This window comes from Manis pentadactyla, chromosome 2, assembly GCF_030020395.1.
Source record: "Manis pentadactyla isolate mManPen7 chromosome 2, mManPen7.hap1, whole genome shotgun sequence".
NCBI classification, from domain to species: Eukaryota; Metazoa; Chordata; class Mammalia; order Pholidota; family Manidae; genus Manis; species Manis pentadactyla.
Window position 1 is genome coordinate 155,746,559 of NC_080020.1, and position 24,371 is coordinate 155,770,929.

General features: G+C 51.3%; 1 protein-coding gene across 5 annotated transcripts in view; it reads right to left on the minus strand.

Moving 5' to 3' along the window:
• The window catches only part of KCNIP3 (potassium voltage-gated channel interacting protein 3), a 75,935-nt gene that overhangs the window by 26,872 nt on the left and 24,692 nt on the right, over positions 1-24,371 (minus strand). The window contains exon 1 of one of the 5 annotated variants that reach the window (XM_036880029.2): positions 530-2,106. The exons of 3 other annotated variants lie outside the window; for them this stretch is intronic. In XM_036880029.2, coding sequence (XP_036735924.1) covers positions 530-632 — 103 coding nt within the window. In that variant the 5' untranslated portion in view covers positions 633-2,106. Of the gene's footprint in view, positions 1-529; positions 2,107-24,371 lie in introns of those variants that run through there. One more of the 5 variants, XM_036880030.2, reaches the window with a different exon arrangement.

A 24,371-nucleotide genomic window follows, 5' to 3' on the forward strand; every position in this document is an offset into this window, starting at 1 on the left:
GGGACAGAAATGTGGCGCCTGAGGATTTGGTTACTGATCCCGTGGGCTTGAACCTTCCCTGGGGAGGGGGAACTGGATGTCGTGTGGGGGACGAAAAAGGCAACTCTACCATGTGGCAGAGGTTTCATGTCACTCGCTCCCACCAGGTGCCCTGGGCTGAGGGTCCTCCCTGTCATCTTCACCCTGAACCACCTCCTGCCACCGGGCGGCCCAAGCCGGCTGTGCTCCCTGGGGGTGGCTCCGAAGGGAGGGCCCGGACGGCGGGGGATGCTGGCTCCAGGTGTCACTGGTTCCTAGCTCACGCCCACCCCCTTCCTGGGGCTGCTGCTCCATCCCCTCTGGGGCTCCTTGGGGTCCCCGCCCTTTCTGCCCTTGGAGCACTGGGAGCCGGGAGGGGGCGGTGGCCCATGTGGCCGGGGCTTCCCGCCGGACCCGCGTCCCCGCGTCCTGGAGCGCGGGTGCTGCTTCCTCCCCACAGACCGTTGGCCCCCGGCGAAGGGCACTGGAGAGAAGGGTGGCTCCGAGTTACCTTCCATGGACATAGGCTCCAGGATGCCGAACTGCTTGAGGACGGCGATGAACAGCAGCACGACCACGGCCATAGCGCACAGCTCCATGCCCTGGATGCCCATGGCGGCCGGGCTGCCTGGGGCCGGGGCGTGCCCCTCGCCCGCGCGCTGCCTCGGGAGGCGCCGGGCCGTGCAGCCCGCCCGGCCTCTTGGGGAGGCAGCGGCTCACATGCCCCCGGCAGGCGGGGCTGCGGCTGTCGGCGGGCCCGGGGACCGGCGGAGGGTGGCGGCGGCGAGCTGGGCAGGCCCGGAGCGGGACGCGGCGCGGAGGCCAAGCCCAAGCGCAACTTTCCGAGTCAGCCCGCAAACTTCGAGGTGCGGCGACGAGGAGGGCAGCTCGGGCGGCCGGCTTGGGCCAGAGGCGCCTCCATGTCCGGCGCGGGCTCAGCGCCTCTTTCGCCCCCTCTCCAGCCCCGCTGGCGCGGGGGCGCGGGGGCGCAGCGGCGGCGGGGGTCCCCGGCGTTCCCGGCCGCCCCAGCCTCCATCGCAACTCCCCGTGCGCTCATTGGCCTAGGCGCGGCGACCACCCGCGGAGGCGTCCCGGGCGGGCCCCCCCGCGCGAGCCCAGGAAGGGGAGGAGAGAGGCGGCCCCGCCCCGCACGGTCCAGCCCCCGGACGGAGTCTGGCGCCCAGCCGCTGCTACCCGGCCAGCTCCCCGGAGGTGGTGCGAGTCCAGGGTTTCACCGAACCGCCCGTGCAAGGTGGGGGCCGAGTGCTGGGGAGGGGGCCGGGGACCCGAGGGGAAGGGAGCTGCGGCATCACTCTGCGCGGAGTCGGGGCTCCATTGCCCTGGAGGGGTGGTCCTGAGCCTGGCCACCGCCTATCCCTGCCCGGCCCGCCTTCGCGAAGCTAGCCTCCACAGGATCGGAAAGCCCTCTCACCCTGGGTATTTCCCACAACCATAAGGCCTCGGCAGGTGATTGAACTTGGCCCCTGGTCTGGCCCCGCTGAAAATGGAGAAGTTGATATCCAAAGTTTTCCAGTTCTGGAAACACGCGTGCGCTCGAGGCTTTGGGAGGGAGCGTGAGCTTTGGCATTAGACTACGGAGCTGAGTTCAAGACCTGACTTTGCTGCATGACCTTGGTCGGGTTGAGCACTTGCAGCTTCCTCCCTGAAGAGGGGATGTTGCCTGCCTTTCCGGCTGTGGGAAAGAGCTAAGCGGAGGCCAAGCGCTGCGGACGGGCACTGCGAGGGAGGGCTAATTCAGCGTAGAAAGGAAAGCCTTTCCCGGGAAGGAATAAGAAGGGGCGAGGAAGGGGCGTGGCAGGGCGGGGTCCGGGCGGTTCCAAAGCCCCCAAACTCCGCGATTCGAGGGCGGGAGTCGTGACTCTCTGCTGCCCTCCAGCGGGCGCTGCGCGCCGCTCGGGTCCCACCAGCCCCCTACTCAGAGGGCGGGAACACTAAGTTCTTCAGCCCTTCCAGCGTCTTAAAGAGGGAAATACAGCCCAGCTCCAAGCCTGTTTGGACTTAGGGCCTGAACAATGTTAGCCTCCATTTATGGAACCACTGCTACCCCCGCAGACATTCATGCCACAAATACCGAGCGTTTTCTGCGCGCGAGGAGGCGCAGAGCTATGTGCGAGGGTGGGGTGGAAACCACAGCACGCGCCGCTGAGGGCCGTTCTGGAGCCTCTAGGTTTACTCGTAATCCTTAAGGGTCCTCCAGAGGGCTTTTCTGTTCCTCCATTTTACAGGTGAGGAAACCGAGATCTAGACGGTGAATTACAGATAGGGGCACAGCGACAGCCCAAGCTTGCTGGGTCCCAGAGCAGATGCGGTCCAAGGGACAGCATACTGCTTCCCATGGAAACGGGAGAGAGGCTGCAGCGGTCCTTCTGGCCCATAAGTTCAACCTCACCATTTAACACACCTGGTTAAAAGTCTGAGTTATTGGAGATATTTTTAAAGACCTATAAATGCACAGCTTTCAATTCCATTTAAATGGGGATGTGGTGAGTATCCACTGCTAATGATAGCCAGAGTACAGGGCTCTGTTGAAGCATCCGAGCCGCTAAAGTGTGGAAGTCTAGAAAGGCTCAGGAGGGCTCTGCAATCTGATTCACACTTAAGTATTGAGCAAAAGCTAGCCTGTTACCAGCCTGTTGTCCCAGCTAGTTACCACCAATCCTCAGTCAATGGCCTGATTAAGAGCCTAGTAGTACATTGTCTCTGTAAGCCTGTTTCTTCATCAAATAAAATGGAGATGATAATCCATCTTCTCCAGGGACTTGTAGAAGGTTGAACATGACAAGGGCTGGCCCATGTCAGGCTCTGATGGCCCCTTAAGAACTGTTCTCAGAGCCAGGTGTATGCAGGGTGTCAGGCAGGAGACAGAGGGGAGGCAGAGGGCTGAGCAAGTAAAGGAAGCCAACTCTAGGGTCCTCCAGAGGCTGCCCCAGCCCTCCTCCCCTGCCTCAGTTTCCCCTGGTACTCCTGCACATCTTCCCTGTGAAAGCTTCAGTGACTGTCCATAAACACTGAGCTATAAAGGAGACATCGATCCCCTGGCTGTGCAGTGTAAAATATTAACGATGCCTAAGTGGATACTGGGGCTGAGAGCAGAATGTCCGCTCGGCATTAGCAGCCTGGGCCATGCGCCTAATGGATGGGAAGTTGACTCCCCTGCTTGTTCTGGGGCCTGCCAGGCCTGGGGCCAACCCAGGTCCACTGAGGCTGGACGGATGGCCCTGTCACACCCCCTTTTTCCAAAGGACCTGGAGAAGGAAGCTGGCAGATAAACTGCCAAAACCATACACCCTCCCCACACCTGTGAAGTGCCCACTCCAGGCCTTCCAGCCACTTGAGCTCCCCTCCCAGTAAGTGAATGTGTCATTTGCCCCAGCACACATTCACCTCCTCCCCAGTAACCCGCCAAGTGCCTCTTATGGCAGGGAATTTTCTGGATATTGACAATGCTTCCTGCCAGCAAGCTGCCTTGGGGAGGGGCACATACAGGGAAATCTCTGCAGGGCAGGGTGCTGAAGGCTGCTAAAGAGGTAGGGAAGATAAGGGTCAACTGGGAGGGAGCAGCTTGCCCTTCCTCAGATGATAGAGGAGGGCTGGCACCCCTGAGCCCTCACTTGAAGACCTCTGGGTGACTGTGAGGCGCTGGTGTCCTGGTCTAATTTAGAAAGTTTTCAGAGACCCAGCTATTTTGGGGTGGGGTGGAGCATCCTTCAAACTTAGCCTTGTTCCCCACACCTGAGGTCATGGTCTTTTTTTTTTTGCCTGGAATGTTGATGATGTTAATTCCTCCAGGAAACCACCCCAGATTGTGCCAGCCCTCCACTAACCCCCTTGTTGTCTGAACCCCCATGGCCTCTGCTACCTGGGCCATGCCATTGAACATGCTGTGTTCTGGTGGTGTGCCCAGACAGCTTCCATGTTATCCCGTGCTCCGCATTTCTCTCCACACTTCTCTGCACTGTCAGTTCCTGTGGGCTGGAACCCTGTCAGTCTAGTGAACATTTATTGAATGTCCTGAGCCTACTGCTCCTGAACACCTAGCTGTCCAAGGATTTCAAAAGGTCTTTGGACTTTCAAGGGAGGGATTGGACTGGATGCATGCTGTTCCAGGGATGCATTCCCTGCAAACTGCTCAGCAAGTTGTTCCTGGTGGGTGGGCTACCTTTGTTCCAGTGTGTTCTACTGGGCAGAGCAAGCACTATCCAATGTATTTATCTTTTTTCCATTTCATAATAACCAGCCAAGAATGCCCAGGAGTGGAATTACACATCCTACAAAATGCATCTAGGAGTCCTCCCTGTGGATGCCCAATGGTTCTTCAAGCACAGCACATCCAAAGCCCAACTCTTCCTCTTCCCCCAAATCTGCCTCTCCTTTAAACTCCCTGTCTCAGCTACTCAGGCCCAATCCCTGGCTTTTTGCCTGCAATCCTCTTGTCCCCACTCCTTCCCAGTCTATCACCAAGCCCTGACATGGTGCCTCTTTCTCATCCATGTCTGCTCCACTGCCACCAGCCTGGCTGTACCACTGTCCCCTCCCCTGGACACCTGACCTCAATCCCTGATGCCTCTCCCCACCCCCACTGTCTTCATCCTGTCTCTTCTCCATACAGCAGCCAGACTGTGCATCACAAGATGAACATCAGCCCTGTTCCTTCCCTTGCTTAAAACCTTCAGTGGCTCCTGACTCAACACTGGTTGTGTTTGCCAGCTGGCAGTCCTCTCCCTGATCTGATAACAACACCCCAATTTCCTTTGTAGAACCCCCTGCCCCTGCCAGCCTCAGGCCAGTGATTTTGGAGGTGTGGGGATATAACTGATTGATCAGTACCAATTCCTCTTTCCCCCCTTCACCCAACCCCTCCGCTGCCATAGTGATTGGCTCTGGGACAAGCAGGAGAGAGGCACTCTCTTTCCCTGTGGTAGCTAAGTGCCCACTCTGCCACCATTTGGGGACAGCAAGCCTGAGAATGTAGTTACAAGAAAGCAGAGAAAATGGTGGAGAGAAAGAGACCAAATCCAGTTGGCAAAGCTATATGCCTGGACCCAGCTGTGCCTGATGACAAATCTAAACCTGTATCTTTCAGTTATATGAGCCAATAAATCCTCCTATGGTTGCTTAAGCCAACGTGAGTTAGGTTGCTGTCTCTTGCAACCAATAGAGTCCTGATCAATGCATTCCCTGTTATTTGTAGAACAAAGACCAAAATCTTTAACAAAGTCCATAAGAGCAGCTGACATCTACTGAGCACTTACTGTGTACCATGCACCTCAACACCACTCATCTCCTTCATTCCTCACAGCTCCCAGTAGGGTAAGGATTTCCATAAGAGGAAGAAATTGAAGCACAGAGTGGTTAATGTTTTGCTTAAGGGCACACAGCTAATAAACACAGCCCCAGAATTTGAACCCAAGCAGTCCAGCTCCATAGCCTAGATTTAATCCAACGCTGCCCTGCCCCTCTAGGCCCGTATGGCTGGGCCCCTCCTCTCCCTTGCTCACATGACCTCAGCCCCTACCTGAGTGAGTCCCGGAAGCTCTCATCCCCAGATCTCTGTGCATGCTCTTCCCTGAGCCAGGTGTGTCCTTCCTCTGCCTCCCCCACCTTTTCACCCAGCTAATTAAAGCCTACTTGTCCTTCGGGTCTCATCTTAAATGTCACTTTCCTGACCTCCTTTCCCTTGTTAGTCTCCACCTGGTTCCCATCCCTTTCCTGCTTGGCAGTGTAAACTTAAATATTTACTTGTGTGTTCATTTCTTCGTTCCTGTTCTCCCAGTAGAGTGTAAACTTCCTGAAGGTATGGGTATTACCTGTGACTATCTTGGTCTATTGGGTTGGGCCAGTTAGATATAAGCAGAAGTCACTGGGTGGGGCTCCTAGAAAACCGTCTTAAAGAGAGTGGAACAGACTCAACTGACATGCCTTTTTACCCCACTCCTTTATCCCCACTCTGTTTTGGAATTGTGGGTTCTGGAATTATCTGGGGTTATGATGAGTGTGCTTAGGACCATGAAAGAAGGATACACGCTTAAGGATTCTGATGACTCCAGCTGCCAAACTAATGCCTACCTGCTTCTGGATTTCTTATTGCTTTAGAAAACAAAACCCCTGTCTCATTTAAGTCATCATTACTTAGATTTTCAGTTCCATGAAGCCAAAGTTGGTTCAAATGGACCTACAGGTGGAGAAATTGAGGCCTAAGAGATGAGGCCAAGATCTGGGGTTTGAATTCACTCCAAAGGCAGTGCCACAGAGAGATGGCTGGTGTGCCCTACAACCCCTGCCCCACCCCGATCCACCTCCTGCCCCGGCCATGTCGGCTTCTTGGGGCCCCTGCCTTGCCTGATGTCTGCTTGCTCCTTGCCAGTCTTCATGCTGGGAGCTTTCTCCTAAAGGTTCAGTCCCCAGCTGAGGGCTCCAGCTGTGTGTTCTGCTGTTCTCCTCACCATCTCCAGTAGCTCCACCCTCTAACCCAATGGCTGGACTGGTTTTTCTTGGCCCCAGTCCTCACCAGCACTTCTCAGCCTAGATTCCTGCCTTTCATTTCTGTCCTGCTGCTTAGAAAACAAACCCAGAGGCAGGGAAACCCATGATGAGGACAGAGAAGAGTTTGGGTGAAAGGTAAGTGTGGCCTGGACTGAGATAGAGGCAAAAGGACTGGAAAAGGGGGAACTTCATCATCAGAAATGAATGAAACTGAAAAACTGCATATCCAAATGTAGCCTAGGAGGAAAGCTGCAGTTTTTAAGGCTCTGCTGATACATTGATTTTCTTGTAATTTATATTTATAACAAAATTATTTTAAAATTTAGATTGTTTTTAAATGACAGTGTAGTGGTTAATAGTGCTGGCTTTGCAGTTAGACTGCAAGGGTTCAAATCCTGCTTTTTCCATTTGTTAGCTGTATGATCATGGGCAAGTAACAGCCTCGACATTACTTAGTTTCGGCATCTATAAAACGGGAATTATAGTACCTATGTATAGAGTGAGGTTGAGGGTAAAATAAATTAGTACATGCAAAGCATGTAGAAGAGCATCCTTTGCCCATTTGAGGTACTCAATAAGGGCTGTAATTTCTATTGTTATTACAGAGAAAGACTTCATTGTATATCATAAAGACACATTCAGAGAACAAGCAGGAACATGGGTGAGTTTTAATACAACTGTGCTTTTAGCCATACAAGTGCCATTATCTCTTAGCCCCCTTGAATGCAGGAAATGAAGGTTCCAATCCTGGTGGAGTAACTGGCATCAGACTTACCACTGAAAATAACTATAAAATCTGGACAAAATAGATAAAACAACTATATGTGGGCATCGGACAGCAATTAACATAGGGCAATGACCCTTGAGAGAAAGGAATCACACAAAATGATCCCCACATTTATTTTATCTTTATTTCTGAACATATTTTCTAAAATGCCAGGCAGCAAAGCCTCCCAGCACTGGGGGTCACTCTAGATGGAGGAAACAAAGATCGGAGGTCAGGACTGCTAAGGTGGCCATTATTTGATGGGTAGGGGTCTGGAAGTGAGGGAGCCACAGAGAAGGAGCAGCCCCAAAAATCTACATGAAAATATCCCTTGGGTCCTTAGTCAATTCTTAGTCTTTGCATGAGCAGAGGGAGACTCCAGGAAGGCTTGCAGAGAATAGCTGCTAGGGGAGCTGAGAACTGAACAGGGATTGCAGAGGTCATACAACTCTGAGGAAATATTGAGCGTCAGGCCCAACCAAAATGAACACAGATGAACAATGTGGGCTTTCTTTTGAGGTCCCAGAAAAGCCACTCTTTAGGATTAAAACAATGCCTTAAGAGAAGAGTTACACTATATAAGCAAGAGAAAAACTGAAACAGACCTACCTTAGTAAAGTTTAAAAGCAAACTTTGACAGGACTAGTGTGATTTGCTAGTTCAATTGCCTGCCAAAACAAAATTCAATTTCTACAGGGAAATAAATTAATCCAGAACCTCTATAACATATCATTCACGATTTCCAATGTGGAAAAAAAAGTGACTAGACATATGAAGAAGGAAAATAATGTTTTTAAAAATAGAAAAATAAATGGACAAAATGAATGAAAAGATAATGTTTAAATTTTAACAAAGCATTGAGATCCTGTATCAGGGTTTGATCAGGGAACCACTATGAGTGATATGAAATGACTTTAACAATGAGACCTTACACAATTGTGGTAGCTGGGGTAGAAGTTTATGAAAGGCTATTGCCTCTACATATGCCTGAAGTTGCTGTAGGTCAGCAGGATGATAAGATAGGAAGAAAGGCTGGACATGAAGTGAGATAAAGGAAGAACAAACTGGAACCCACATCTGTCTCTCACTGCCTCTATCTCTGACAGCACAGGTAACCTGCAGAAGAAGCTGACACCATCTGCCACATAGACTTGCACATTTGCCTGACCTAGTATCCAATGAAAAGTATTCAATGAAAGACATGCCAAGAGTGACTCATTCTCAGGAAAAGAAGTAGTCAATAGAAACTGAATCACTAGATACTGGATTTAGCAGATAATAACTTCAAAGCAACTATTATAAATATATTAAAAGAATGAAGGAAAACCATATTTAAAGACTTCAAGGAAAGTATGACAAATGATTTAGTTGATGGAGAATCTCAATGAAATGGTAGAAAATATTTTTTGAAAACCAAATGGAAATTTTGGAGCTGAAAAGTGACATAACTGAAATAAAGAAATTGATTAGAGGGACTCAATAGGATATTTGAGCTGGCAGAAGATAGAATCAGTGAACTTGAAGACAGAGCAATAGAAATTATCAATCTGAAGAACAGAGAGAAAAAACATGGAAGAAAGATTAAAGGAGTCTCAGATGCCTGTGTACCAATATTAAACATACCAACATACATGTGATGAGAGTCCCAGAAGAATAAGAGAGAGAGAGAGGAGCTCACAAACATTTGAAGAAATAATAGCCCCCAATCCCCAAATCTGATGAAAAACATAAATCTACAGATCCAAGAAGCTTAAAGAATCCCAAATATAGAAATATGGAGATATCCACACCTTTACACATCACAGTCAAATAGTTGAAATACAAAGACAAAGATAAAAATCTTGAAAATAGCAAAAGGAAAGTGACATATCACATATGTGAAGCCATATGAGTAACATCTGACTTCTCATAAAAATAATGGAGGCTGGGAAGCAGTGGAATGGCATCCTCAAGGTGCTGAAAGAAAAAAAAAATCAACCAGGAATTCTTTATCTAGCAAAAATAATCCTTCAAACGGCTGGTTAGCCAGAGACGGGTAAGATTCCTCAAGGGAGGAACAACCTAAGACAGGCACAGTCGCAGGGGGGCCATCAGGTGAGAAATTGGGGATCAACAGAGGTGAGGCTTAGAACCTCACCCCCCCTGTTCTGAGAGAAATCTTCCGCATACGTGGATGTTTTGTTGCCCTTGTCTAGCTTGGATTAACACATAGTCTACAGGCACACACCTGATCATCTACATTTGCCCTCTTACAGCACTAAATTAGGTTTTCTACCTTTATCTTGCATCTACCTACCACTTCAGCATTTCATTAAAAAATAAATAAATAACTAAGGGAGAAATGTGGTATCCACATATAAATCAAGTATAAAAATAAAAAAAAATAATCCTTCAAAAATGAAGATAAAGACATTTACAGATAAACAAAAACAGAATTTATTGCTAGCAGACCTGCCTTACAAGAAATACTAAAGGAAGTCTTCAAGGTGAAAGGAAATACTTCAAATCCACAGGAGAAAATGAAAGGTGCCAGAAATTTTAAATGTATGGATAAACTTAAAAGACTGCATAAATATATCTTTTTCTAATTTCTACTCTTAAGTTTCTTAAAATTCATAAGTTTGCATAAGCCAATAATTATAACACTGTATGCTTTGGCTTATAACATATGTAGATATAATATATGTGATGATAATAGCACACAGGAAGAGAGAGAAAAGAAAATATATTGGGAGACAGTTTTTATATTTTAATGGAATAAAGTTAATATTATTCTGAATAAGGTGTTATAAATTAAAGTGGATAATGTAATCCCTAGAGGATCCACTAAGTAACTCAGTATACTACAATGTTAAAAATCAATAGAGGAATTAAAATGGTACACTAAAACATAATTTTTTAACACAAAAAAATGGCAGTAAAGGAGGAACAGAGAACAAAAAAGATAAATAGAAAACAAGTAGCAAAATGGCAGATGGAAATCCAACCACATCAATAATTACAGTAAATGTGCATGGACTAAAATTGAAAGGAAAGGGGAAAAAAAACAGAAAAGAATATGAGGAAGATGTGGGGAAAAGTAAAAAAAAGCCTAACAAATGTGTAATAAAAGTGGTCCCAGAAGAAGAGGAGAAAGAGAATGGGACACAGTTAGAATTTGAATAATGGCAGAAATTTTCCTAAAAAGATGAAAGATATCAAACCACATTTTCAACAAGCTCAACAAAACACAGAAAAAAATACAAAGAAAATCACAGCTAGGCACATCATAGTCAAACCACTGAAAATCAGAGTTAAAGAGAAAACTTTAAAGGCATTAGAGGAAAAAAGACATTCAGAGAAATACAATACAAATTGATGATAGACTTTGTGACAAAGAACAAAAAAACCAGAATGCAATGGAATAACATTTTCCCAAAGTGCTCAAAGAGAAAGAACTGGCCAACCTATGATTCTATACCCAGCAAAAACATCTTTCAAAATAAATTAAGACATTCTCAATAAAAAAGTCAGAAAATTTGTCACCAGTAGACACATTCCATAAGAAGCACTAAAGAGATGAAGTTTGCCATGTTGGAACCTAACTCTGGTTCCATCACAGGCCATCACAGGATCTCTCAACATCTTGGGCCAGAATCAGAACCAGTGGTCTCTGGAAGGAAAGGAACTTCATGTTCCTTAATTAAGCAGTTCTGCTTCCCATGGTTCTTGCAGTCTGGAAAGACTTGGGAGGCATGAGAGGACTGAGCTACTTGGCCATGTGCGCACATCTCCAGGTGTCACTGTGGTAGTGGATCATCTGTGCCTACTTATGAGAAAACTCTTTTAATTGCCCAGCAACCTGTATGATTACTCCTTGTTCAGAAGGAGAGGATCTTGTGTATGCCTCCATCCCCATATAAGCATATGAAAATCCCTATCTATTGCCCCAAGGGTTTACAAGAGTCTAGGAATAGTGAACAGGTGATGGATGGAAAGAGAGATGCTTGAGGGTCCTTTGTCCTCAGAGCCCCTTGTCCTACTCCTTAGTCCCCTGCAATGAAAAGTTCCCATTTCCTCTCTCATTTGGAGGACTTCTCATCCTTTATGTGTCTTTTTTTACCCTTCTACAGGTCCAGTCCAGAGGAACCAACCAGCCCCAGAATGACAGGACTGGATAAGACCAGTTGTAGTTCTCAGCAACTTCACTGCAGATCCTATCAGTTTGTATAATGTCCTCCATGTTGACTTGCAAGTTTCTTTGGGTAAATTTCTATTTCTTGGTTGAACTTGGCTTTCCCACCTCTCTGTGTTGGCACGAGGTCTGGTGATGAGTCAGGAGATCCAGGGCTGTGTGACCTAAGCTACATTGCTTCTTACCTCCCAGGGCCTCAACTTCATCTCCAGAGTGGGGGAAAACATTCCTAAACCCCGGGCCCATCCCTTTGTACTGCTGTCATGGAAATCAGGTTCACCCATCCATGTGAGAGTGCTCTGAATACTGAGGGGCTCTGTGTACATGGTAACTAGCATCATGTTATCTTAATGCCCTGCTGAATCTAAGCTGGGGCCCACTGCACAAAATGTGCACAGGAAGCATTGTTGGCCAACTCAGAGTCTGCTTGTTCTCCCTGGCATTCACCCCAGTCACACAGGGTCATCAATCCCCATGTTTTCTGACACTGATGCTAAGTGCTCTCGAGTCACATCCTTGCTGCTGATCTGTGAAGATGTCTGGACATAAGCATTTCTTTGTTTGAACACAAGCCCTGGGCCCAAAGGTGTCTTGGGGAATTTCCATTCAGGACACTTGGTGCTAGTATCTCAGCCTCTGCAGTGGCCTCTGGCAGCTCAGGAAGGTATGTTTGTTACTGATGCCCTGCATCAGCTGGATGCAGATGAACAACTTAGGAATCAAAACCTTGGAGTCTGAGGTGGAAAACAGCAGGGGAGAAGCCAGAGCCCTGGGCTTGAAGTTGGGAATCCCAGATCCGAGTCCCACCTGTGCTTCCCATAAGCTGGGAGTCGCAGCCAGTCCACATTTCTCCCTGAGCTCAGTGAAATGAGGTAACTGGACAGTAATAATAGTAGGCACTTCACTTACTGAGTGCTTGTTCTGTGTCAGGCACTCTCCTAGGCACTCACATGCATACTATTACTTAATCTTCACATGCCTCTGTTAACGTCCCTTTTCACAACTGCAAACAAGGGAGGCGACAGGATGTGCCGGCATTTCCTCTCCAGAAGCAGGAGGATTCTAACCTAGCACAGACTCTAAGAAGTTCCTTGGAGCATTCACTGATCTCCCTTCTCAGAGGGCTAGAGTGGCTGAGGTGGGTACCTGTGAGGCCATCATGGAACAGGGTTCAGGACCTGGAGGAGTCTGTTAGCTGCATCCAGAGAAGGAAAAATGGTTTTGAATCTTCCTTCACTACAAAGACATACGATTTCAGAGTGAGAAGAGGCCTAGGCTCATACATGCATTTACTCATTCAGCAAGTCGTACCTGGAGGATACAGCATTAAACATGACAGACATGGCCACTGGCCACAAGGAGCTTATATTCCAGATGGGGAGACAGACTACAAAACAGTTAAAACAGGCCAGGCCAAAGACCATGACGGGAGAATCAAGGTGAGGAGCTCCCATCCCAAACGGGATTCCCAGAGCAAGTTTTTCCAAGGGAGTTTGAATGTTTGCAGGTCTGAAGGCCGAGAAGGGTGTAGGAGGATTTGGGGACATGGTCCACACTGCAGCTCCAGGCAGGGCTGGGGCTGGTGGGGGCTGAGGGTGAGCCAGGTACTGGGCCATAGATAGGGACCCGAGTGAGAGGTGGGGTCAGGAGGTGGAGCTGAGCTGGCAGGACTTTGTTCCGAGGGCAGTGGGGCTTCCTTCCTTTCCCTTTATTGGTAACAACCACTCTAACTGCAGCATGACCAGATTAGGGGTGGGAAAGGCTGCAGTGATTTCCTCCAACTCCCATTTCAGATGAAACAAGTGAGGCCCAGCCAGTGGCTGTGAAGTCACATGGTGGCACATGGTGGGACAAGAGCCCAGGCCTCTCAATTCCTCGGCCTAGGCTCCTTCTTCAGCCCTCACCTCCCCAGACTCAAACATCTAAAGACCCGTGGCAGCAGCCTGAGGGGGTGGGAGGAGCAGGCACAGCCCCACCCCTGCCCAGGCAGCCAGGAAGGGCCTCTGGTGGCCCCATGAAGTACCCCAGGGGCCAGCGACAGGCATCAGAGCCGCCCCACCTCCTTGAAGTGAGCGTCCTGGCCTCCCCGCAGCACTCACATAGTCACCCAAAGAGCAGACTCTACAGTCCAGATTTCTCAGTCATGTGTGAGACATTGTGTCTGCCCAGCTGCCCACTAGCCTGAGGCAGCAAGTAGAGGGGGTTCTGTGACAGACTCGCATGAGACAGAGCATCTCATACTGGTGGCATGTCACACATTGTGGAGCGTTTCACATCTATCATTTCCTTTGGCCTCTAAAACCTGGAAGACAGCCATGTAATTATGATTCCCATTTAACAGATGAGAAAATTAAGGCCTGGAGGGGCAGAAAGTCTTCCCAAACACCACTAAAACACAATTTGTTTAACCTCATCTGACTAGCACTTCCCAAGTGCATTTGACTATAGAATCCCTTTTCACAAAACAAATATTTGATACCCCACAGCCCACACCTGGAGAAGCCCTGTTCTACCACATGAAGCTTTTAGGGAATAGCCAGCATGTCTTAGAGTGACCCACAGCTCTGGGGGCAGGTGGCCTGGGAGCAGCAACTCCCACCTGGTGGGCCCTGGAAAGGTCCCATTTCCTTTGCCCCTGGGTTACCCCCCGCATTGCTGGGAAGATTAAATGAAAAGACACTCAATTTTTCTATGAATGAGAATTTCCTCTTCTCTGTTCCCTTGACCCCTGCTTTCTGGGACTCCTTTTTGATGAAAGTTGACACTACTGAACTGTGCCCCATGACTCAATTCCTTTTCATATTTCCATATCTTTACCTTTTAGTATATATAACTTGATAGAAATTCTAGGCTACAGAGTCAAGCTCATTAATTTGCCTTTTAGGGTAGTCATTCTGCTATTCAACCCATCTATGATTTTTTCTATATTTTAGCAATTACAGTTTTCCTTCCAAGATTATTGATTCTTTTGCATGCATATCATGTCCTCTTGTATCTCTGAGTATTAATTATGCTTATTTTGTTCTATACTTTATCTTCTGTTTGTCTTGTTAACTCTATTGATTTGGGTGTTACTTCCTCATTTCATTGAGCTTAATATCTCTGATGTTGTTGGTTTTCTTCAAATGTTGGTGCCTGTCCACATCTGCATGTAGACTGCATGTGGATCTGTCCCCTGAGGGAGGGTCAGGTGGGGTGGGGCGGGTAGGGCATGGGGTGTCCCCCACAGCCTGCCTCTGGAACAAGGCTCCCTGAGCTTGGGGCACTGCCAGTCACCTGGGACTCTGCTCTGCTCCTCAGATCCGTGTGTCAATCCTTACCACTGGTCTGGGTTGGGCTCCTTTGCACAAGGCGGGCTGTGGGCGTGCCCCTCCCCCAGATGCTCCTCCTTCCACACCCCTCTGCTCTCTTGCACCCACGCACATCTGAAAGCTGCAGCACTCTCCACACACTTTTGCACTGTGGTTTCCCATTTCCTCCTTCAGTGTGGTCCACCTGCCTTATGCCTTTTGGAGATTCCTCATAATTTCTCACCCGCTGAGGGCACACACCCCTTCTTCATTCTTTTCTGTCCTCTGTAGAACTGGAAGCAGACATGCACTGCCCATCTGGGCCCAATCTCCCTTACCTGATGCATGTAAGGCACCAGCAGGAGCCCAATCTCAGTAACACCCTCCCCTCTCAAGGGTGCAGTAAATACCTATGACCAAGCCACCAGCCAAGCCCCAGTGTGTGCTGGGTCCTGAGCAGAGGTGCCCACTGCATTGCTGGGAAAATTAAATGAAACGACACTCAATTTTCCCTGGACAGACCCTGCCCCACAGTTGCAAGAAGGCTGGCTTCTCATTGGTTGGGGTGCTGCTCACACCAAACAAGGGGCCTTGTAGAGGCTTGCACCCAGGATACAATGGGAAGGGAGAGCCCCTGAGCCAAGAACCCCAAAACCAGTTGTTGCTGCACAAACCTAATGCATATATTCATGTTTCCCTGAGATTCGTGTGGAGGAAGTCAACAAATGGAAACAGCCAGACCTCTGCCAGGAACCCAAATGAACCCAAATAGGCCTTATATATCGTTTTAAACAGTGGACTCAGAGTAGAATCAGGTCACCACCATGTTCTCCCAATCAGGACTGCTTCTGGCCCTGCCGCGGTGGCCACTTAAGTGTTGCGAGCCCCCACAGGTCAGGGCAGGCTTGGAATCAGTCTCTCTCTTGTGTTCTGGGCTTCTCTGCTGCCCAGGGCCCACCTCCTCTCTCCGTCTGACTGCTGAGGTGTGGCCTTAGGGATCCTGGGGTAGAACTGGCTCAGGCAGAGGGATTTATTGGCTCTTAAACCAAACCCTAGGAAAAGAAGGGGGCAGGAGTGACCAGAAAGGGAGCTCGGACTGTTCAACTCTCACATCTCACTGCATGTTGGCCTCAGTCCCCCCAGATAGCTTCTTCCATGTGGCTTGACACTTGGCTACTAGAAGCCACCAGGCCTGCATGTCATAGCCTGTCCTCTCCAAACACAGGGCCACTCACTGTCAAAAGATCTGAGAAGGGATCTTACTGGCCTGGTGGGGTCAAGGGCCCACCTCTTGATCAATAAACATGGGAAAGCCAGGAGCCCTCATCCCAACCAGTGGTTAGAACAGCATAAACGCCACTTTCTGGAACACAGATCAGTACTTTTCTGGGTAGAATAGACAATAGAAACCTTCTGCAAGCACCAGGCGCCAAGCTCAGGGGTGGACATAGGAGCCAGAGAACTTTACACAATGTATGTGCCTACACAATGTATGTGTGCCACTTCTGTCCAATGTTTTGGTTCTAAACCCCATACACGTGCCAATGGCTCCCAATTTTCTCTCTCCTCCCAGCCTCTCTCATATCCCGACTGCCAGATACCTGCCTAATGCCTCCACTAGGATGTCCTTAGACGACCCTAACCTAACATCCTGCACTTGAGCATCCCCAGCCCATGCTGGCTTGCACCTGCATTTTCCCACCACTGTACAAATAACTCGGCTTTCCAAATGCTCAGGATGAAAACCTTGACCTGTCTGTTTTCTTCTCTTCTCTTTCTCTTATACCTACAACTTGTCCATCTTACAGTGAAAATCCTTTTGGCCCCACCTTCACAGCGCCTCCAGGACCAGCCTTCCTCTCGCTGCCTCTGCCCCCTGCACCTGCCCAGCCTGTGGTGTCTGGTGACCCTGTGGCCATCCTGGCCCCAGAGGCTTATTCTCCCCCGACTTCAACAGGGGGCTCCCGGCCCCTCTCCAGCCAAATCCCTGGGCTGTGGCTCACTCCCACGAACAGCTGAAAGTCCCGCAGTGGCCCACAGGTCCTTCTCTTCCTGCCCCCTCACCCTCCTCGCGTCTCTGCACAGACCACCTCCCTGTCCCCAGACACGCCTCCGGCTTTGCCACCCCACTGCCTGGGAAGGCTTTCCCTTTGGCTCTCCTCTCCTGGCTGAGGTCTCTATCCAGATGCCACAGTCCCTCCAAGCCCTTCCCTGGGTGCCCCCAGCTCTCTTCCCCACCCCAGGTAATTTCTGTAGCCCTGTTCCTTTCAAATATATAATTTATTTATCAATCTCATTTGATAGCCTGCAAACTCTAGAGGGATTCTGATTAGCAGACAAGCTCAAGACTTGAGTGAATATGTTAGGCAGAAAGACAAGGTATGAGTGGGTGGAGAGAGACTAAACCCAGCAGAGCCCGCTAAAAGGGACTCAAAGAGTTAACTAGATAAAACCAGAGAGCCAGAAAGGCCTCACAAAGTTAATGAGTTAATTAGCTGAAGTTCCAAAGGCCAGGAGTGACTTAGAATATCTGGATATTCCCCAGATAAAGAAAAGTATTCAAGCGCAGCCCATGTCTTCATTGTACCAATCAGATCATGCCATTGTAAAATCTACTTAGTCTGCAAAAAGGCTCAGTTTATTCTTTAACTTAATCCTCTTCTTCCAGCCTCTTAATCAAGTAACTTTGTAACCAAGGCAGGAGACAGACCTCCTAAGTATAAATGAAACTATGTTGACAAAGAATGCTGAGATCTGAACCAACAGTCTCCTAAAAACCCTATTCTTAAAACAAAACTTCAAAGGAATTATGAATCACCTGTATACATCATGCCTATGCTGACTGCTACCCCAAAAGCCTATAAAACCCCAGACCCTAAACCCTCAGGGGCACCTCCTCTCTGAGGTTGCCCACACTCCCCTTTCTTCGAGTGTGTCATTTTCTCTGTCCTACTCCAGGTAAATAAGGAAGGGCTGCAGAGAGCTCTGATTTGGGCCTGCAGGTTCCTGTCGCCTGGGTGACCAGGATGGAACTGCAGCTGTATGATCATGCTCTTTAGTACCCGCCTGAAAATCTCCTTGCTTTGCCTTTGAGAAGTTCTCAGAACATAATCTCACTCCATCTAGTGCTCTGTGGCTCCTCCAAATCCTGGGTGGTAGGGGCTTGGTTCCCATGCTGTGCAGATTCAAGTGGATGCTGGACACCAGGTAACCCTGGCTTTAGGAGTTGGCAAGGGACTTGCCCAATGCTGAGCAGCAGTTCAATGAGCTTTCCTTTCCTGCCTTTGTCTGCCCTGGCTCTGGCCTGCTCCTCCCTTGGAGTGTATTCAAATAAGACTTTCATTCTGCTTTGCTGCTGTGTCTCTGCCTTTCAATTCTTTGTTGTGGTGGGGACAAGAACCAAGGAGAATAAACTTAACCCCTAACAAACGTGCAGCTGGATGTTCTTGGCCTGGCGCGGGGCTAGAGTGCAGATGAGTCCTGGATGCTTACAGGGGACCAGCACCAGCCCAGTGGCCTCATGGGGCCTGGGAGCCACAGCCCCAGGGCTCTGGCCCAGAGTCTGTGGTGGCGGCTGCCGGCCCAGGATGGGCCGCCCCAGACTGGTTCTCTTCTTGTTGCACCTCAGCAGAGCCTGGCCCCATAGCCATGAGGATTTCACTGGGCAGATGCTCTGCTTGGGGGGTCAGGCTACTCTCTGCGGCACACCTGTGTCACCCTGGTTTGTCCTAGTGGAAGAAAGGACATGGAGTTAAGAGTGGCGCTATTAGAAGCCCCTGGCCACCCTGCCATGAGGGTGGGGCTGGGACCAACCCACTGCCCCGGAGTCCTCCCCGGACGGAGGGTCCCCGGAGGCACCCAGAGCACTACTGGCCAGGAAGTCCCACACAGGGGTCCTCACACTGAAAGCGCTGTAGATACGGATTTGGCTCTCCCCACCCCCAGCCCACGGCAGGAGTAATTACTGGCCTGAGGCCTGCCCAGGACTCATTCAGGACCGGCCTTCCCTGTCACCCCAAGATGTCCCCCTCTCCCCTCCACTCCCTGATCTTGGCACTGCAGGGCTCCCTGGGGAGCAGCCACACTTTCTGCTCCTGCCTTCCCCCTTCAGCCCTGCCACTTAGTTACTCTGGCACCTTGTCCTGCAACAGCCAGACACAGGGGATGCTGACCCACCAGCCTGAGTCCCTCCCAGAAGTGGTCACGGCTGGGCAGGGAGGCTTGGGTCTGCAGCATAGGAGAATGAGGGGCCCAGACAGGGTGTGAGGTGGGCCCACACAGGGACAGGGCAGAGGCCCTGAGTTGGCATTTTCGGGTTTGCGTTTGGAGACAATTAGAAGCTGAATTATTAAAGACGTGCAAGAGAAGAAGCTGTTTTGAAGAAAGCATGAGTAAGCAGGGTTCTCTCACAGCAGGGCACGGGATCGAAGGCGATCAATTGTCATAATGGCTGTAAATATTTATTTGGCTTAACTGTGAATGTGTGCGCCAGCCACATATTCAACACAGGGGCCCCTGCCCAACAGACCCCCATCAGGCCAACCAGGTGGGCGCAACTTCCACCCCTCCCTGCGTCCCTATAACACAGGCTCCCGAGGGGCACTGGCTCTAGAGTCAGATTCAGCCAGGCCTTGCAGGCTTGGTCACCCTGGGCAGGCTGCTCGGCCTCCCTGGGCCTCAGGACTCACCTGTGAAGTGGGCTGGTGATGCCCACCTCAGCGCACTGGGGCACTCCCAGCACAGTGCCCAGGGTGGCTGACGCTCAGCAAAGGCAAGTCTGCTGGCCCCGGCCCAGAGGGTCAGACAGTGGAGGTCTGCCAGGGAGCAGATGCCTGGAACTCTGGTCTCAGCCCAGATCCTTGCTTGATTAAAATACATGATCCGCTTAAGTCTCAGAATTGGGGTGCTCACAATAGGAACCCCATAAGTATGAGATGGTTGGTGTGGGGCCACTTTGAGGCGTAGCCTTGAGCCCACAGCCAGATCATTTACTGCACTTACTGTGTGCTGGGTGCTCTTGGGCCAAGTGCTATATCTTATTTTATTCCTCAAGTAGCCCAGAAAGGAGAGTTCTTCTATTATCACTCTTCATTTTACAGATGAGAGAACTGAGGTTCAGAGAGGTGGAGTGACTTGCCCGAGGTCACACAGCTGCCAAGTGACAGAGCCAGGACTACAGTCCACGTCCTTCCCACCCTCTCTGTGAACCACTGGACTATGCTGAGACCCACTTTCTGCCCTCTCCTCTTCCTTCTCCTCCATGACACCCCTTCTTCCTCCCACTAAGAGGTGCCCTGGCCCCCCGAGAGCAGCCTGCATGCCAAGGGCCCATACAGAGGCCGCAGCCGAAAGGAAGCCTGGCTTCTGTTTGCTTTTCCGCCAGGGCACCTTCTGCCCGGCAGTCCCTGCCCCCAGAGATCCTGGATCTAAGGGGCTTGCACGGGCCAGGCTGTCCCAGTGGTCGCTCAGCAGTGACCCTCTGATGCTGGGCGGAGGATGTTGCTGCAGAAATAGCACCCAGGGCCTTCCCTAACACCTAGGCAGTGTCAAAGCCTACACTGATCACACAGGAGGCGTAGATGGTGAGTGTGTACACACACACATACAAGCTTGCACACACACAGGCACAAACACATACAGCTAAGCCCTCACATAATGGCTTCCAGTCTCCCCACAGACTCACTTTAACCACTGTCCTGTGAGTTCAGTGCTTAGAAATAGCTCAGCTGCATACCCCACCGCCCTACTCAAGGTGCTGGGACAGGGCCCTGGGCCTCTCACTGGGCCCCTTGGATTTCCCAGGCTGGGACGCTGGGGCTAAGACAGCTGTGGGGAGTAGAGGGCAGAGCACTGTCCTGGGAATTCCAAGACCTCTAAGACTCCAGGCAGCTCACATTTCCTTTCCCAGCCTTAGTTTCCCCTTTTGTGCCATGAGAACTCAGCAGCTCCAAAAGGAAGACCAATGGGGCTGGGGAAGGGGTGGAGTCTGCTTCGGTTTGACCCACTTTCCCAGGCCTAGGGAGGATGGGCAGAGGGGTGATTTTGACATCTCCATGGGGTGGCAAGGATAAACTGCACCCAGATCCTTGCCCCTGCTCTCATTCCCCCAGAGGGCACAGGGCACGTGGTGCTCCAGTCTGTCCAGCACAGGTTGGCAGCAGGTCCCCAAATATCTGCAGCTCAGGCCTGGCCTCCACACCTCGCAGCAGGTTCCCAGGTGTGTTTGGAGGGAGGGGTCAGCGAGGGCCCTGCTTCGGTGGGTGGCAGAGGGGCAGGCCTCCCCACTCCTCTTCCCTCCCATCTGCCCCAAGCCCTGTTCTGTGCCAGGCTCAGCAGGTGCACCAGGTATGTATTGCATGGGTGGACAGGTGGACAAAGCTTCCTCTCCCTAAGGCTCAGGCACTCCTGGAAGGTGGGGAGGATAGAGATGCCTACCTTGCAGGATCAGCCTGAGGACAGCCGAGGGCACAGAGTGCACTCCACCCACTCCAGGGCCCTCTTTGCCTCCCAGGGCCCCTTGCCCTGACCACAGCTGGTGCTCAGAAGCCTCCAAACTATGGCTGTAAGAACAATGACCCCTGCCTGCAGACATACAGGGTGTGAGGGTGTATGCATGCCTGTGCACCTCCTTGTGGAGCAGGCAGGGGTACTGCGTTTCACCTTGGAGCCATTGAGTTGGGACCCTTGAATGGGTGGGGATAATGGGATCCTGAGTGGCCCTCCAGGGCAAAGGTGAGGTGGGCGCGGTTACTGTTAGGTGCAGGCTACAGAGCACTTTGACTCGCAGGACTCCTGTGTGGGCTAGTTGTTCTGGGGTCCCAGCACTGAACTGGACAGGCAGCGTACTGAAGTCTGACTTGCTCTATGTCTGTGGGAAAGCTCTAGGTCCAGTGAATGGTCTGGCCTGAATCCTCAAAGATAGAGTGGTCTTTGTCAAATGCAATTTGATCAGGGGCTGGTATGTGGTGGGATGTGATAGGGCGAGTCCTCTGAGCAGGTGACGTTTGAACCGAGGCCCAAAGAGGGAGAAAAACCAACTGTGTGGATGCTCTGAGCAGAGAGAACTGCATGCGCAAACATCCTACCAAGGAGGAGCAGGGCCCTGGATGTATTCACAGTTCAGGGGAAACCACGGAGGGTTTTGGCAGGAGTGACTTATTTACATGCACAGAGCTGCCTCTGGCTGCTTGCTGGGAGCCTGCGTGGCAGGGCCGCTTCCAGGGAGAGACCACGGTGGGAGAGGCGGGAAAGAGAAAAGGCAGCCAGGGGGGCAAGGATGAGCAGCTGCCCTCTGGTGCTGTCCACCACTCACAAGGACAGGGAGGCCCACAGAGGGAAAGCAGCAGGCAGGGGTTACCAGCTGGCCAGGTAGAGCTGCGCCCCTGGCTGCCTTCCGTCAGCCCCCACCTGCCCCCCAGCCAGGCTTCTCGCTCCCCACCTGGGAAGCCCCTCTTGCCTGGGGGCAGGAGACGATGTTGGCCTTGGCCCCGTGAGCCTCCCACCTGGAGGGGAGACCTTCTGCACGCAGGCCCCCTGCTCTGACCCCAGGCTGCCCCTGTCTTAGTTGGGTCAATACTCCTGAAAAACTGCTCCCTCCGTTACTCCTTTCTTCCTCTCACTCCCTCCCTCGAACATCCCCCAACTCCCCCAAAGTTCCTCTACTCTGGGCTATGCGCAGGCTGAGGCCTGGACAGTCTGCCACTCCGCAGTCCAGGCCCGGGATTCTCAATTTGTCTTTCTCTGGGAGGGACAGCTCTCAGCCACCAGAGTGGGAGGCCAGGCCTGTGCACCTTACTCTGAAGGAAGGCCAGGGAGAAGGGCCTCCCTGAGAACCAGCCAGGACACTTGCCTTCCCCACCTAGTCCCCGGCCTTTGCCTCTCCATCGGCCACCATAGCCCCTTTCAATCTCCCAGCCCAGCCTCAGCTGGGCAGAGGTCTGTGACTGTGGTCCCCAGGCTTTTACAGACCCTTCAGCTATTCCCCAAATTTGGGAGAGGCCATACAAGTGTCATCTTTTATTTTGCAGTGCAAGGGGATTAAAAAAAAATTTTAACCCTAACTACTCTCTATCCTCAGCATTAATTCAAAAGAAAATGTGAACGACTGAAAGGGAACACAGTTCAGGGATGGTTCACTGCATGTCTTTCATTGCACCTCCAAGACCTGTGCCAGCCTACAGGTGGCATCAGGAGCCTGGTGTGTCCCTCCTGGGAAGCATTCATATTAAATCATTATAGGTCACCTACCACCCCCCACCCCCACCACACCATGTCAAGCACAAGGGCAGGATGGACATGGCTGCTGTCTGGTCCTGTGCCCTCATCCACACCTGAGGAGGACTCCTATGTAAACCCTAGGATTCACCTTGCCCTCCTGAGGCCTCTGGGGGTGACCCAAGAAGGAACCACAGCCAGCCCAAGGCACATGGAGCCCTAGTGGCTGGGGCAGATACTTCATGAGCAGCAGCGAGGAGGGGAGGCCTGCTGGGAGAGAGTCCCAACTTGTCCTGGGCTTAGCTCATGCATCGCGGAAGAGAAGCAGCAGCCTGGGGACACCAGATCCCTGTGTCTTTACACCCCAAAGGTGTGAAGATTCAGGGGTAAGGTGGGGTCGCCAGAAAGAACGGTGCCAGAAAAATGCAGAGCTGGCAGACGTGTGGGTCCCTGCTGCCCCCTGGTGGGCCTATGGGGGAATGCATATCAAGACAGCAGCTTGCCAGGCAAGGCAAGGCAGGAGGAAGGCAGGCAGGCCAATGGGCACTGCGATTGCCAACCTGTGAGTGTCTGCCCAGGACCTCCAATCGCCCAGTCACCAAGGGTCTGCCTTTTCCCTGAGCAGCCCCAAGTGTGGCATAAGCATCTCCCAACCCAGCGCATCTGAAGCTGCTCCTGTTTTCCCTCCCCACTCCCTACCCCCAAATACCCCCTATGCCCCTCCACACCAGGGGGCAGGGGCTTGGGCCGCAGAGCATCAAGGACACACACACACCACGATGAGGGAGGGTTCTGGCACAGGCAACTGGGATGTGGCCCAAGGGCCCCTTGGGCTGGGCAGGTCACTACCAAACAGCCTTCTTTGGCTCCCCCTGCCCACCTTTCCGGTCAGTGTCCAGTGAGCCCTTCCCACTGGCCCTCCCTCTGCATCCGCAAAGCCCATAGATCTGTCTGGAGAATCCAACTCCCCCACAAAACTCAGGGAGAGCAACAAACTTCTCACAGTGGGCTCTTCATGAACTTCCTCATTAGCAAGGCCCTAGGGAGATGCTTGGGAGGTACCCTGAGGGAGGAGGCACAGAGTCCCTGAAGACTTGGAAAGAGCATCTAAGGAGAGGCCAGAGTGGGCAGTGGCAGGCAGGCCTTGCCCAGGTCCAGGAGCCACAGTGCACTACAAGCGTCCAGGCCCCTGCACCTGTTAAAGAAGGGGAGGGGAGAAATCACAGGATTTAAAGCTGGTCCTTGACCTTGAAAATTGCCCTATCGGGCTCTAATGTCACAGAGAAGGACGCCAAGGCCCAGAAAGGGGGATGCCTCAGCTCAGACCCCCACAGTAAGTCTCCATTATCACCAGCCCTGCCACCAACACCATGAATGGTAGCACTGCCCTAGCTCTTTACAGACT